The 12,580-nt window shown below is 47.0% G+C and overlaps 2 protein-coding genes across 2 annotated transcripts in view; one reads left to right on the top strand and one right to left on the bottom strand.

Annotated features, from left to right (window-relative positions):
* carmil2 (capping protein regulator and myosin 1 linker 2) overlaps nucleotides 1–4,711 on the top strand; it is a 21,802-nt gene extending 17,091 nt beyond the window's left edge. Inside the window, 9 exon segments of the mRNA XM_057052471.1 lie at nucleotides 1–521; nucleotides 905–1,012; nucleotides 1,113–1,149; nucleotides 1,658–1,726; nucleotides 2,079–2,251; nucleotides 2,327–2,462; nucleotides 2,554–2,646; nucleotides 2,711–2,815; nucleotides 2,892–4,711. The exon segment at nucleotides 1–521 is cut by the window's left edge and continues 109 nt beyond it. Coding sequence (XP_056908451.1) covers nucleotides 1–521; nucleotides 905–1,012; nucleotides 1,113–1,149; nucleotides 1,658–1,726; nucleotides 2,079–2,251; nucleotides 2,327–2,462; nucleotides 2,554–2,646; nucleotides 2,711–2,815; nucleotides 2,892–3,322 — 1,673 coding nt within the window. The 3' untranslated portion in view covers nucleotides 3,323–4,711.
* A 1,200-nt stretch (nucleotides 4,712–5,911) lies between these two features.
* ric8a (RIC8 guanine nucleotide exchange factor A) lies at nucleotides 5,912–12,445 on the bottom strand. The gene is made up of 14 exons (XM_057052348.1): nucleotides 12,161–12,445; nucleotides 11,334–11,381; nucleotides 10,899–11,103; nucleotides 10,486–10,601; nucleotides 10,325–10,405; nucleotides 9,953–10,052; nucleotides 9,623–9,810; nucleotides 9,356–9,450; nucleotides 9,136–9,286; nucleotides 7,908–8,003; nucleotides 7,600–7,744; nucleotides 7,101–7,245; nucleotides 6,870–6,989; nucleotides 5,912–6,301 (listed from the first exon to the last, which is right to left on the bottom strand). The coding sequence occupies exons 1-14, from the start codon at nucleotides 12,242–12,244 to the stop codon at nucleotides 6,148–6,150; spliced, it is 1,728 nt and encodes a 575-aa protein (XP_056908328.1). The 5' UTR covers nucleotides 12,245–12,445; the 3' UTR covers nucleotides 5,912–6,147.
* Between the last annotated feature and the right edge of the window lie 135 nt (nucleotides 12,446–12,580).

Consider the following 12,580-nt stretch of genomic DNA (forward strand, 5'->3'; position numbering starts at 1 on the left):
GAGAGGGGGTGAAGGTCAAAAGACCCTCCATTGTAGATCTTATTCGACCCCTCCGTGAGGCCAAAGAAAGGGAGAGAGACAGGGAAAGAGAGAGAGAGAAGGGGACATGGGCAAAGTCAGTGGAGGATGCTAACATTTCTACCGATGCCACCACCACAGAAGGATCCGAAGCCACCAGCCGCCCTCTTGCCAGCGATACGACGGGGACAACAGCACCTGCCAACATGCTAACCACCACGATGCAGCCCATTGAGGCCACACCTTCTTATGCCACCCGTGCCTCCAAGCAGGAGGAAAAGTCTCTTTTTAACTCGCCAACTCAATCTGACCGTCCTGCGGTCGACTCCACTGAGAGCGACCGGTGGAGGGAGGAAACACTGATGAAGGAACGCCAGGCAGGCTTTTTCTCTGAGGAAAGAAGAGTAAAGATGACCAAGAGGTTACTGAGGGAGGGGAAGAGCCAGAGTCTCATTCTTTTGAGTGGATCAGATCCTGAAGACACGGGTCATATGGACAGTAAGGTAAGGACATTAAATCTAAACACAGGCCCTGCCTAAAGCTAAGTTAGCGCCATGTTAACCAGAGCCAGACCCACTGGTGCACACTGGGCATGACTCTGGAACACCCTGGTTAACTGATCAGGCTGCACCAGGGCAGCGTTGATCGCCCCCTGCTGGCTGGTCAGGTTGGTGCTTACCTCAACCTCAGTGTGAGAGTTCATGCCCAACGTTTGTCACTGAACAGTTTATCCCCAAATACGATGAGTAAGTCGTCAAACTGTGGCAGTCCAAATGTATTTGAAACCAAGAACTAAAGTGAGTGATTCATGATAAATGTGTGAGTTTGCTCAAAAAGAACCAACACAAGCGTTTAATGAAAGACTTGAAATGGCTCCTGTTTTCAGAAACGATCATCTGAGGGTGCCGGCAGCTTTGAACACAGGCTGAACACAGTGATTCCACACAGAGGCGGAGTGGACAAAAGTGCCCCTGCAGGCACCAGGAAGACTCAGGTAATGTCACGGCACCAGAGCAACAGGAAAGATCTAGTCTAGGTTTATCAACCACACCAAATCCTCTATCACAGGTCACTAAGAATTGTGTATTTTACAGAGAACAGAAGAGGAGTTGAGGAAGACCAGCTCAGAAGGTCGGTCACCAACCATCTCCACATCCTTGTTCGATGTGCTTTATTCTCAAAAGTCCGACATTGTCACAAGAAAAGTGGGAACGTGGGACATTCAGTGATGGAAGTGATTGATTGTTGATTGAGGAAAAAAGAGAAAATGAGTTTCAACTTTCGGTTTCAAGTACAGTGAATCCCGCCGCACTTTCAAATTCCATTTATATCAAAAAATGACCCTAATACGCAATAAATAAGGCTAAACCTAAACCTGCCTGCAGTCACTCATTATTTCAACGATTATTATAGATATCTCAGCCCCCTTTCTTTGGCGTCGTGCATGGTTGGGTCGTTTGGCCTCGTTTCCCTGAGGTTTTCCCGACTGCAGGCGTATTTGGCAGGAATTGATGCCGTTTTGATGAACACTGAGAAAAATAAACAAGCGCTTATAGGAAGCATTTTGACCGCTGCCTAAAACGTTTGTTCAGTTCTGGAAACGTGGATTCTACAGCTGCCATGTTCTCTCTTCATCCAGGTGCTCGCTTGGACAGACCTGAACCCCCTCTGACGCACGTGAAGCCCAGAACCATGTCCACTTCCTCGGGTACCAAACATCCCCTGTTGCTGTTAATGTTGCTGTTAGTAGCTGCAGAGACTGATGAGCAGTTTTCAGTGGGAACCAGTCCATAAAATCCTCCTGTGGAGGTTCGGTTCAACACTTTTAACTCCGTTTGCAACCATGTAAACATTAAAACAGTAACACTTGTGCTTGTGCTAACTAAAGTGTTCCCAGAGAAAACTTCAGAATGCAGATTAGGTTCAAGTTTATTGTAATAATGATGTCGAACCCTCTGACAGCATATTTCAGTCCGACCCATCCTCCTCCTCACAGTCGAGGGTTCTCGCTGCTGTTTAGGCCTACATGAGTATTGATCCAGGATATTTCTGCTGTTCAGGAGAAGCTGATGCTCTTCTGAGAACCCAGATTAAGCCAGTCATCCCCAAACGTCCTGCTGGGCTCCTTCCACCTCAAAAAGTAGGAGGAGCGGCCGTGCATGCGTTCTCCTCTCCTCCGTCCATCAGCTCAGCAGAGAGAGTGCAGCTCAGACCACACGCTCGTACAGCAGAGGTGATTCACCCATTGCTGCTTTTAGTAAAATACGCATTGATTTCACAACAATATCGTTGCCATCTTCATCTCCAGAATGGACACCAGGAGAGTTCAGCAGGTGTAGCCAGAGCCGGTTCCCCTGGAAAAGAGCGGTTTCCCCAAGCCCCACTTCCACGGAGGAGCCCCTGCAAACCTTCTCGCTGTGAGAAATCCCAATCTACCGGAGATGGTGAGTCTAGTCCTGCTTCTGTTTCAGCCACCAATATTCACCCTGTATGTTTGTGGGTGTGTGAAGGTCTATGTCCATGTGTGTGTGTTAGCAGGGAGTCTTCCTAAGCCATGCCATCTGATGAAGCCCCTCCCACAGCGCAGGGTGGTGTCGGTCCATGAGGACACTTTGGCCATGACGGAAGGTGACAGAAGAGTCCTAAACTCTTGCCCCTGTTTGTGTGTTGATGCTAAACTTTGATGTTCCAGAGCTGAAGGCGGTCTTGCGGAGGTCACCTGTGCACCTTCAGGTCTCTGGAGTGGATCAGCTGACCTGCTCTCAGGTTCCATCTAGTAGCCAGGAACACCAACCAGGTGAATATAGAGCCATAAGTCCTTGATGCTTGGTCGTTGTAATTTGAGCTTCAGGTCCTGGTTTCCACCCACACAGCCGGTGACAGAGGGAACGCTGAAGAACTGGAATATGTCCTTCAGGCGGAGCTGATGGCTGAGGGAGGAGGTCTGAGCGGCACAAGAGGAAGCGGTGACTCCAGACACGTCCATCCAGGAGAGGAAGAATGCTCAAGCTCCAGATGGTTTTCCTCTAAAGCTCAACGATTAGCTCCTGCAGTGTTGGACCCCACCCTGGAAAAAAAACCTCACTCGCAAACTATAGCAAAAATGGTGGCACCCACACCGGGTCCAGAAAAGACCTCAAGTAGAGTCCCAGAGTCACAAGAGCCACCTGAAGCCATCCAGGCAGATCATGTCCACAGAACTGTTGCCTCTAAACCGGATGTGAGGAACAGCACACAGGAGGGGACAGAGACAGGTTCCAAAGGACACAAAACAAAGTCCGAAGCAGCTGTCCTCCCTGTCTGAAAGAGAGACCAGGAGCAGGTCTGGGACATCACGGAGACCGGAGACAGAGCCCCTGTTATTCTGATGATGTTGTCACTCCTGGATACTCAGAGTTGGGGAGAGATTGTTGGGTATCAGACACTCGGTACGTTTACGTGGACACATTAATCCAGCTATGCTCAAAAGTTACACAGATAATAGGAGCATCTTCTCCTCCTCCTGCTCCTCCTCCTCCTCCTGCTCCTCAACACTAGGAGGACAGATGCATTTTTTCCAGTGCTTTAATCCAGTCCTCTTTCCAGTTGACATCCTACATCACATAATAAAGAAGCTAATGTTCATCTACAACGGATGGACATTACTTATTGTCCAGGTGAGATACGACGAGCTTTCTTGGATATTTTTGTTCTGGGCGGAGCTTGTGGAGCGTCACCATGGCAACCATGGGTAGCTCAGGCACATACGGTTAGTTAGTTAGACTAACGCGATGCACTGCAGTTGTCCAGTTACGGATTAAGGCGTGTCACGTAAACGTACTGATTGTTAAAGTAACCCGGGGATTTCTCCCCACTCCTGGCTGGAGTTCACATTTACATACTTGAGTTAAAAGTCACATGTCTGACTTCCACTTGTGAAGATGTAACACAACAAATGCGCACAACCCCATGAAACCAAACCAGGACCAAAAACCGTCTTCAGCTCCAGGGTCACCTGAGTCATCACGCCAAACTGGTGTCACATGTTTGGTGTCACATGACGAGAGCCAGAATCAGATCCTCGCTCTCACAGCCACCCGAGAATAAACATATTTGATCTATGCAGACGACGTCGCTGACAACACGTGTCCATGGCAACCGGTAGTGAAGCGCCGAGGTCGTCATTTTAATTTGGATGGCAGTTTATTTTTGCTCAGCATGTATCAATCAATAATTTAGATGTCGAAAGCAAATAGAAATAATCGTTTATATGTATTTTTAAGCCACACTGACTTTGATACACAGTCTAATTCAAGTATTTGAACTTTTGCAGATATTTTTGCTCATGTCACTCTTAATGCATGTTTTGAAGTATTTGTGTGCACATCTGGATGCAGCTGTCATGTTAGTTGATCACATCTGTCCTTTCACAGGAGGATTAATATGATCACTGATCAAATATTAGATACAGTCGTAGTCTCTGGAACTCAGGGCGGTTATTTACAACTATCTTTGTATCCGCGTGTGTGTGTGTGTGTGTGTGTGTGTGTGTGTGTGTGTTTTGTAAAAGAGTTGGTCTCTCTCCTTGTTTGACTCGCACCTCTGCTTTGCACACACAAAACTACATATGAAAGTCATAAAGAAACATTACAAACCTATTAAACCTGTATCCGACCTCTAGACTTGTGATGATTAAAACAGGAATTCCTGAGAAGCTCCGCTGACATTTGTTCTCTGTTGTTGGAGTTTTGACGTTTCTTCTTCACATTGACGTATCGTCTCACTTGGGACGTGTCCCCTCTTCAACCATCATTGGGTTGAACCTCTTCTGTTATTTTATGTCCTCAATTAAACAAAACAAGCAAAAACAAAAAAAACAGCCGCCTGACTGACTTGGATCGGACCCCCAGCGGTGACACTTGATCCTGGGACCATTTTTGTTGATCATTTTGGGTGATTGAGTCCAGCACAAGCAGGACTGAGCAGGAAAGGGTCCAAGATGTGACCAAGAACCTAATGATCAAGCTGGCTGAACCACAACTGAAACCCGCCACCAGTTTAAGACAGCAGCTCCAGACAGAAGTTTCAGCCGGGAGGATTTAGAGTCTCTCCTGTTTCCTAATGGAGACACAAAACACCGAAACACCTTAAGCTCCAGCAGAGTCTCTTCTGTAGGAAGGATCCAGGTCCTCCCACACAAAAGCATCAGCCAAGTCAGGATCCTGTCCTGGAGCTACAGCGTTCTGCCTGAGGTATTTTGCTGTCTCGACCCACTTTGTGGGTGTCCAGCTCGGGACGTTCGCAGTTCAAATCCCCACTTTTGTCTGAATGTTTCGATCTCCTATGATGAAGATTGTCAGAAATGGGCACATCTGCAGTTCCTTTGCAAGCACAGTGTGCTTTTATTTTGTGAACCACTGTGGTTCTCTTGGTTTCTGGTAGCGAATGGACTTCCCAGAAGGTTCCACAGTCCTTATTATTCCAGGAGAACAGATGATCGCTGTGTTAGCTAAAAGAATATCCTGGCCTGGCACACGTGTCACATCCCTGCAGCCTGAGTAACATCTGTAATCCCTTTGGTTCCCTGAGATGTGGCTTCCTCACAATTGTCTCAAGTGGCTTGTGGTCGCTCTCACTGTCACTTCCCTACCGGTGGAACTTTTACCCTCTAACCGCTACATTCCTTCTCTATCTGTGGGAGTAGGAGCTCTGCTCCCAAAGGCTTCAGGTTTACCTTTTGGGTCCCGTCTCCGAGGCATCCCATTGCAGGGTTAAGAGTGGTGGACAGGGTTAAAAATAAAGAAAGATCCCAAATGTCTGGGTGAACGTAGCTCTCACCCCCAGGAGTGGTGGCTGTAGTTCCTGCCAAAGGAGTAACCACTGCCTAAAACCCCCCTTAAAAATGACAAACAGCTCTGTTTTGAACAAATTTATTCTATGTTCAGAAGGAATTGTCTTAGTGGGTCCTGATGAGAAAGAGATTTGCTCATCAGCTAATTCGAAGAAGAGCAAATGGAAACCTTTACAAACAATATAAGATTGAGTTCTAGAAACAGAATAAAGCATATATATATATATAGACATATGTATATATAAGTTCATTAAACTGTTGGAGGACCAAACCAGCAGGGTGGTGAGGACGTTCAACGGTTAATGAGGCTGTTCAGCTTCGTCTGGCTCATCTTCACTCCCTGAATTAGCAGACAGCTGCGCAGGATTCTGGGCCAGATTATGCAGGTCTTCACCTTTCATGGCTCTCATCTTCCCATCTGTTCCCAGCTGCATGGGTTGGATCACACTGGTCCTGCACCATTGAGTAAAACAACGTGAACGGATTCATCAGTTATCAACCTGTTTTTCAAAATGTGAATCTTGGTGGGACCAGGCACCTCCACACACGCCTCAGCTCAGAATCACCAAACCTGTGTTAGTGTTACTAATATATTGGTGCTGACTTCCATCTCCAGCTCTGGACACCTAGTTCCAGCTGTGCCACAGCAGGTCTGCTTACACCGCCACGCTCCTGCTGCTTCCATCTGCTAGCTGGTCGCTTTGTCTGGCTCCTAGGCCATGACAAAGGCCAAAGGTTAATCACTTATGGAGTCACAAAGGATGAATGCTGGAGCCTGAACCTGCTGTGGAAGCCTGGTAAAGCTTTTATCTACTGGGGGCACCAGAGTTGGGTGGAGGCCAACACAATTTCTTGGCTTTAATTGGAGACACACCTGTGCTCTCCTGATGATCTGCTCCTTATAACTGGAGCTCACACCTTGACACTGAAACTGGTTTAACAGTTCAGTATCCTGTGTATTGGTGCTGGTTATGACTGGTAATCCAACCTTGGGTTTGTTACTGCTTGTGTCCTTACTAACCTTGACAATTTCTCAAACATTTTGATCAGTTTAATGGCTTCGTATTCCTTCTGCTCCTCCGTCATTCCCTCCATTGGATCTGGTTGCTCCTCTTCTACCACTCCTGTGACTGGATTTATTCTGAAGAGAAGGAGGACAGAAACACCAACCTCAGTGGTACTAACCGTTTCAGATCTATGCTGTAATTATCTATATTTATTTTGGTTTCTGGGCTAACGTGGCGGTCCTTACTGGGCCTTGGCCTCTCTGTACTCTTCTGTGTCTGAGTCTTCATCATCTGAGTAGAACCCGGACCCTCTTCCCCCTGCGAAGAGTCCTCTAGTGACCAGCAGACCTGCAGCATTACCGTACCCAGTGTACTTAATGAACCTGGAAACTGGACAAAGAACACCTTACTGGTCATATTACACTCCAACGGGTCATTTCACCTGGATCAACACTAGAACCTTTGATTGTTGTATCACAACCATCACTTACAAAAACCATTTATGCGAGTCTGAAACAGAATTAGCTTGACTAAAAGAGCAAAACCATTAAAACGTGTAAGGAGCTGTCCACTGGGATGACTGGAGCTGTATTAGCCCTAATTAGTGTAAATATAAGCTCCAGTGTCTTTCAAACAAAAAGAAATACCAGTTTGTTTAAATCTTCACTGTTTTCACATTAGCTTGCTGTGGAGGAAACAACAGGCACGAACAACGAGCCACGAACAGCTGCTTTAATGTCCGACCGTTTTCTTTGCAGAGAACAAACAGGAATTCAGCCGCTGCGTCTTTGACGTCAGTGTCAACATGCGTCATTAGACGGACGAGTTTGTTTCTCAGGGCGTCGCCGACCTCAGGCCGATTCTTCACATCACGGAGTGGAGGAAGCACCTGCAAGCAAGCGCACACACACACACACACACACACACACACACACACACACACACACACACACACACACGCACACACACACACACACACAGTGTTAAAAAACACAGGGATCACAGTGCGTTGCTGGGAGATTAAATTAATTGTGACTAATTCTAGTAATGACCTTTGACCTGAGGAATTTTCTGGTCTCTCTATGGATGCGAGAACTTTCGATCAGCAGATTGAGTGAAGGGAGGAGGGTCTCCTTCAGCTTCTGTCCCTGAGATACACACCCAAAGTAGTAACATTAAAATATTAATGTCAAAAGGGCGGAGGTAAAAACTACTTTACAATTATTCAAAATCTCTTGTTTATGAGACAACAACATAAAAAGAACAAATAGAAACAAAACAAGAAGCTCAACAACAAAAAAAGCGTTGAAATACATCTGGTAGTATTTTAAAACGTTCCCATCCAACTTTGTTCATTTATTGTGGCTTTTTTATAAGTGCTGTTATCTTTGTTATCCACCTTATCAGACAATGTGTCATGCGTGGGAGTGTGGAGGTGCACGACAAGGACAACACAACAGTTGATGTTGCTGTTGTAGAAGAGGACCCGTGATCTTAAATGTTAATGTGTTGTATCCTCTATTGTTTGGATGAAAGGAGCCCATTTCTCCCATTTCCTGGAAAAGGCTGCTCCTCTAGATCTGAGGGGGAAAGTCTGTTTTTTAGCGGTGTTCATGGTCAAATGACAGACTTTGTTCGCCACTTTCTCCGAACCTCTCGTCCGTCTGAGCAGGTCTTGAACAAACTTGGCTCTTGGCCTCTGTGTTTCCGTGGATACGAACATTACTTCTGGTTGTGAACTCCGGATCAGGTAACTTATCCTGATCCCAGTGTTTCAGCTTTTAGCAGGTTGTTGGTTTAAATCTTGTTTGAAATCAGCCGTCCTTTTTTTCACGACAGTTTCTCCAAATATGAGAAATGCATGTTTTATTTTTATTTCTATGTCCCAGATCTTGCTTATAATTCCAGGATCCGGGCAACTTTGCAACGTCTGTCCAGCCTGGTGTGTTGTTTTACCATCTCCTCCATCTCACGATTAGCTAGCGCTTCCTGCCGTGTTAATCTGCGTGACTCCAGTTTTCCTTCCCGTTCCAACTCAATATGACCTCCAGCTCTAGTTGTTTGAGCTTTTAGGAAGTTTAATCCCACGATTTCAGTGTAAATGTGATATTTTACACAAAATAGTCTTTAAAAAACTTTTACGTAATTCTAACAAACTCCCGGACACGTTCACCAGTCATGCTGCCAGATCCTTCAGGCTGGGCGGGAAGTGTCGGAGCCTCGTTCACTTTCTTCAACATAAATGCAGAGTTGCTGAAGAGGAACGCAGTCTTGTCTTACTCTGTCGAGTCTCTTCTCCATGAAGTTCAGCAGCATGTCGACCGCATCCATGTTCACGCCCATGTACTCAGTGGAGCCTTGTTGTACTTTAGGTATCAAGAGCACATCCAGGCAGGGAAGAGGCAGGTTACCAAGCAGGTTGACCACGTGGCTGAAGGAAAGACGGGATTGGGATCAGACAGGCCATGCTGAGGAGAGCTCCTGGAGGAGTGTGTTCTACCTGTGGAACTCCTGGGTGCCCTCGTCACCATCCGTGTGGATCATGAGACAGTGTCTCAGAATGGCTGCCAGTCTTCTGAACTCTGCTGCCTCCTCCTTCACACAACATGGAAAAACGCACATTTTGGACTTTCAGGGGTCTGTTAGGAACAGAAACTGCTTCCACAGCAAAAACCAAAAGGCTGCTATTTCCATCACTTCAAATAAAACCACAGGAATCACGGAATGTCGGTATCGACGCGTTAAATCTGACGAAACATTTCTGTACCTCATCAACGCTGCGTCGGCCTTTGTCAAACGTGATGTTGAAGAGGATTTTCAGAACTTCCATGGCTAATTCAGTCTGTTGCCGACTGAGTGGGGGCAGCTCTTCAAGTGGGACCCCCTCAAATCCAGACCTGGCTGCTTCCAAGGTATCAGGCCAGCACAGACCCAGAACTGCTTCCAGCTGGTTTCCTGGGACACGGACGGGACCAGAGGACGTTTGCTTCATTTGTCTGTGATCCAATTGTGTGCTTGGTGTAGACTTCCTGTTACAAACTGAGCAGATCATTTCTATCTGGTGGGACCGACTTGGCCTACATGGAACGTTGGTTACCGAGGAGACTGATGCCGTGAAGTTCCTGAGCCAGCTGTTTCCGGATCTCGACTCTCTGTGCCGTCAGAAGGAAGGTGAGTCGCAGGTCAAAAAAAAGGATCTGAACCCAGAAAAGAAGTCCGCAGGAAGTTAGTGCAGATCCCAAAGAAACAAAACACTGATGAAAACAAGACGTGATCAAAGATCCCCCATAAAGGCTGTTCGATATCTCATGTGATGTCCAGGATCCAGCAGTCAAGCAGATCTTCTGACCTTATCATTAGAGGTCAGATCAAGTCTTTGATCAACTGGCTGCACACTTCAATCTGTGTATGTGTGAATACAGGCAAATCACATGTGGCATCCGTGGTCACGTGACCCCATGGCTCATACCTCATGGTTCCTGGAACACTGGTGACTTTGTTTCAGCCGTGAGGTCACACCTTCAATCAGCTGAAGATCGGCTGCCTCCGCCTGTCATCACCACAGATGGAACAGTTCAGATCTGCAGCATTCACGGCATCGTTCTTTAGAGCGAGACACAGATGACCCACCAGTCCCGTTTCACTGTGTAGCAACACATTACAGATGGACTTCAGACCCTCCATGACCGCGTCCTGGTCAGGATGTTCCTCCAGCTCCTCTGGTCCTTCAGCCGCTTCTCTTTCCTCTGGAAGGAAGGAGGATTTGGCTTTGTCAAGGAGTTTATTTCAATGAAATTCAGGGACATTAATGTCCAATTTATATATATACACGCCAACATATACACGCATGCACGTAGACACATGTGTCGTGAATATATGACTTTGTTGTTTCAGATGTGGTTTTAAATTGTGCGTAGATTAAATAGAGAATGTGTTATTTCACTTTATTTTCTACACTTTAGTATAAAAACAGGACACACAATCGATGTAGACCAAACCCAACAACGCTGACTGTTGCACGGCGACGCCATGGCAACTCTTACCGCGGGTCCCCGTCGGCGTTTGGCAGGTGGTGGCAGGTGTCAGAATACCTGCGTAACGAGCCAGAGTGGACAGAGCGGAGCGGGACACGAAGGGACTCAGACAGTTCTTGTCTCGGGTCAGGATTCGGACGGTTTCCAGACAGGTGAGCTGACAGCAGGGCTGGACGTCCTTGTTGAGAAACGCCAGTACCAACTCCCCCAGGTACTGCAACACCAGGAACAGGTACATGAACTTTTGGGGTGTTTGCCGACGTTGTCGGTGAGGATTTGGTGTTATTTAGCATCATCTTTTAAATTTTGTCCACCGGTGTGAGAACACCGAATGCGTCGTTGTCCACCCGAGAGCGCGTGTTTCAAGGCTGAGCTGCCATATGCAGCGTCTTGGAGAGCGTTTGTCAGTTTACGCTGTCAAAAATGAAGCAAACCCGGGAGTACCTGTCTGTCCTGCTCATCTTCTGTGATGAAGGTAAAAATCTGGCTCATCTGAAGAGAAAGAACAAACAAGGGACAGCAGGGTCAGTTTGGCAAGACTTTACAGCAGTTACGACCGTAGCGGTTGTGGTCTCGGGCTACCAGATCAGCTCAGTTAGCTTCACCCACAGGTGACAGCAGGTGGCTCAGGTTTATTCGGAGGGGCCCTGGGACATTATTCCCTCCGATGCTTTGGCTCATGACCTTTCTGTGACCCCTGACCCAGCAGGAAGTGGCTGATTGAATGACACCCTTGTTGGGGATTGCTTCACACAGGCTTCGGTTGTCCTCATGAGGTGTTTGATTCCCAGACCTCGACAAGCTCAGTGTTCCTTCCAGTTCTCTGTGAAGATCTTAAAATGAAACGATGCTCCACACTTTAAAAGAGTTGAAGCTTCCACTCTTACAGCAACAGCAGCAACATAGCTTCAACAGCACCCGTGGAATGGAAATCACAGCATTTCCAAAGTTTCTCCTGCTGCGTGTCCTAAAGGACTAAGCTCTTCATCCTTTTCCCACAGACGAGGCTGAAGAAGACTATTTGTGTAGCTGAGATGCAAATCCCATTTACCCGAAGATCATCTCCAGTAACGCCGCCGTGGTTTCTGTCTCCAATATTCTGTTTGGTGATCTGTTTGTTTTGGATCTATAAAACCTCGAAGCTAGCTCATGTGTGTTGACCCACCTGGTGCAGAGGAAACTGTCCTGCGAGCTAGTAACTTGAGCTAATCTGACCTCAGCTCTGCTTGAGCTGTTACACCAGTAACACAGCATCCGCAGCACAGCCTTACCTCCTTGTTGTAGCTCTGCAGAGCCATCAGAACCGTGTCCTGTTCTCCTGTCTCCATCTTCTCTATCACCCGTTTTACATCCATGTCCACGTTGTCAATAGAGCTGCGGCTCGCTGCTTTCTTCACCTCCGCACCACCGGTTATATTTGCTGTGCTTTCCCACCTCCTCCCACCAAAGAGCACTTAAATCCTCCCCCTGCAGTCAGAGGCGATTAACACTGAGGATTTATCAGGGAGACGGACCGGGGTCAGCTCAGCAGAGAGACTCAGACAAAGTGTCCAAACTCTGATTACTGGCACACTGAAAGTTGCTTCCTCATCCATTGATTTGGCTTGAGAGGAACTCTTTGTCTACTTAAACAAGAACGTAGAAACAAGAACAAGAAAAATCCTATGTGTCTGTATGTGTGCTTGTGTGTG

This window comes from Takifugu flavidus, chromosome 13, assembly GCF_003711565.1.
Source record: "Takifugu flavidus isolate HTHZ2018 chromosome 13, ASM371156v2, whole genome shotgun sequence".
Lineage (NCBI taxonomy): Eukaryota > Metazoa > Chordata > Actinopteri > Tetraodontiformes > Tetraodontidae > Takifugu > Takifugu flavidus.

Coding starts and splice junctions, on each gene's coding strand:
- ric8a (XM_057052348.1), bottom strand. CDS start 12,244: ATGGATGTAAAACGGGTGATAGAGAAGATGGAGACAGGAGAACAGGAC. Junction 11,104..11,333: donor AAGATGAGCAGGACAGACAG/GTACTCCCGGGT, acceptor CTGGTGTTGCAG/TACCTGGGGGAGTTGGTACT. Junction 9,811..9,952: donor TCACGGCATCAGTCTCCTCG/GTAACCAACGTT, acceptor TCCGTGTCCCAG/GAAACCAGCTGGAAGCAGTT.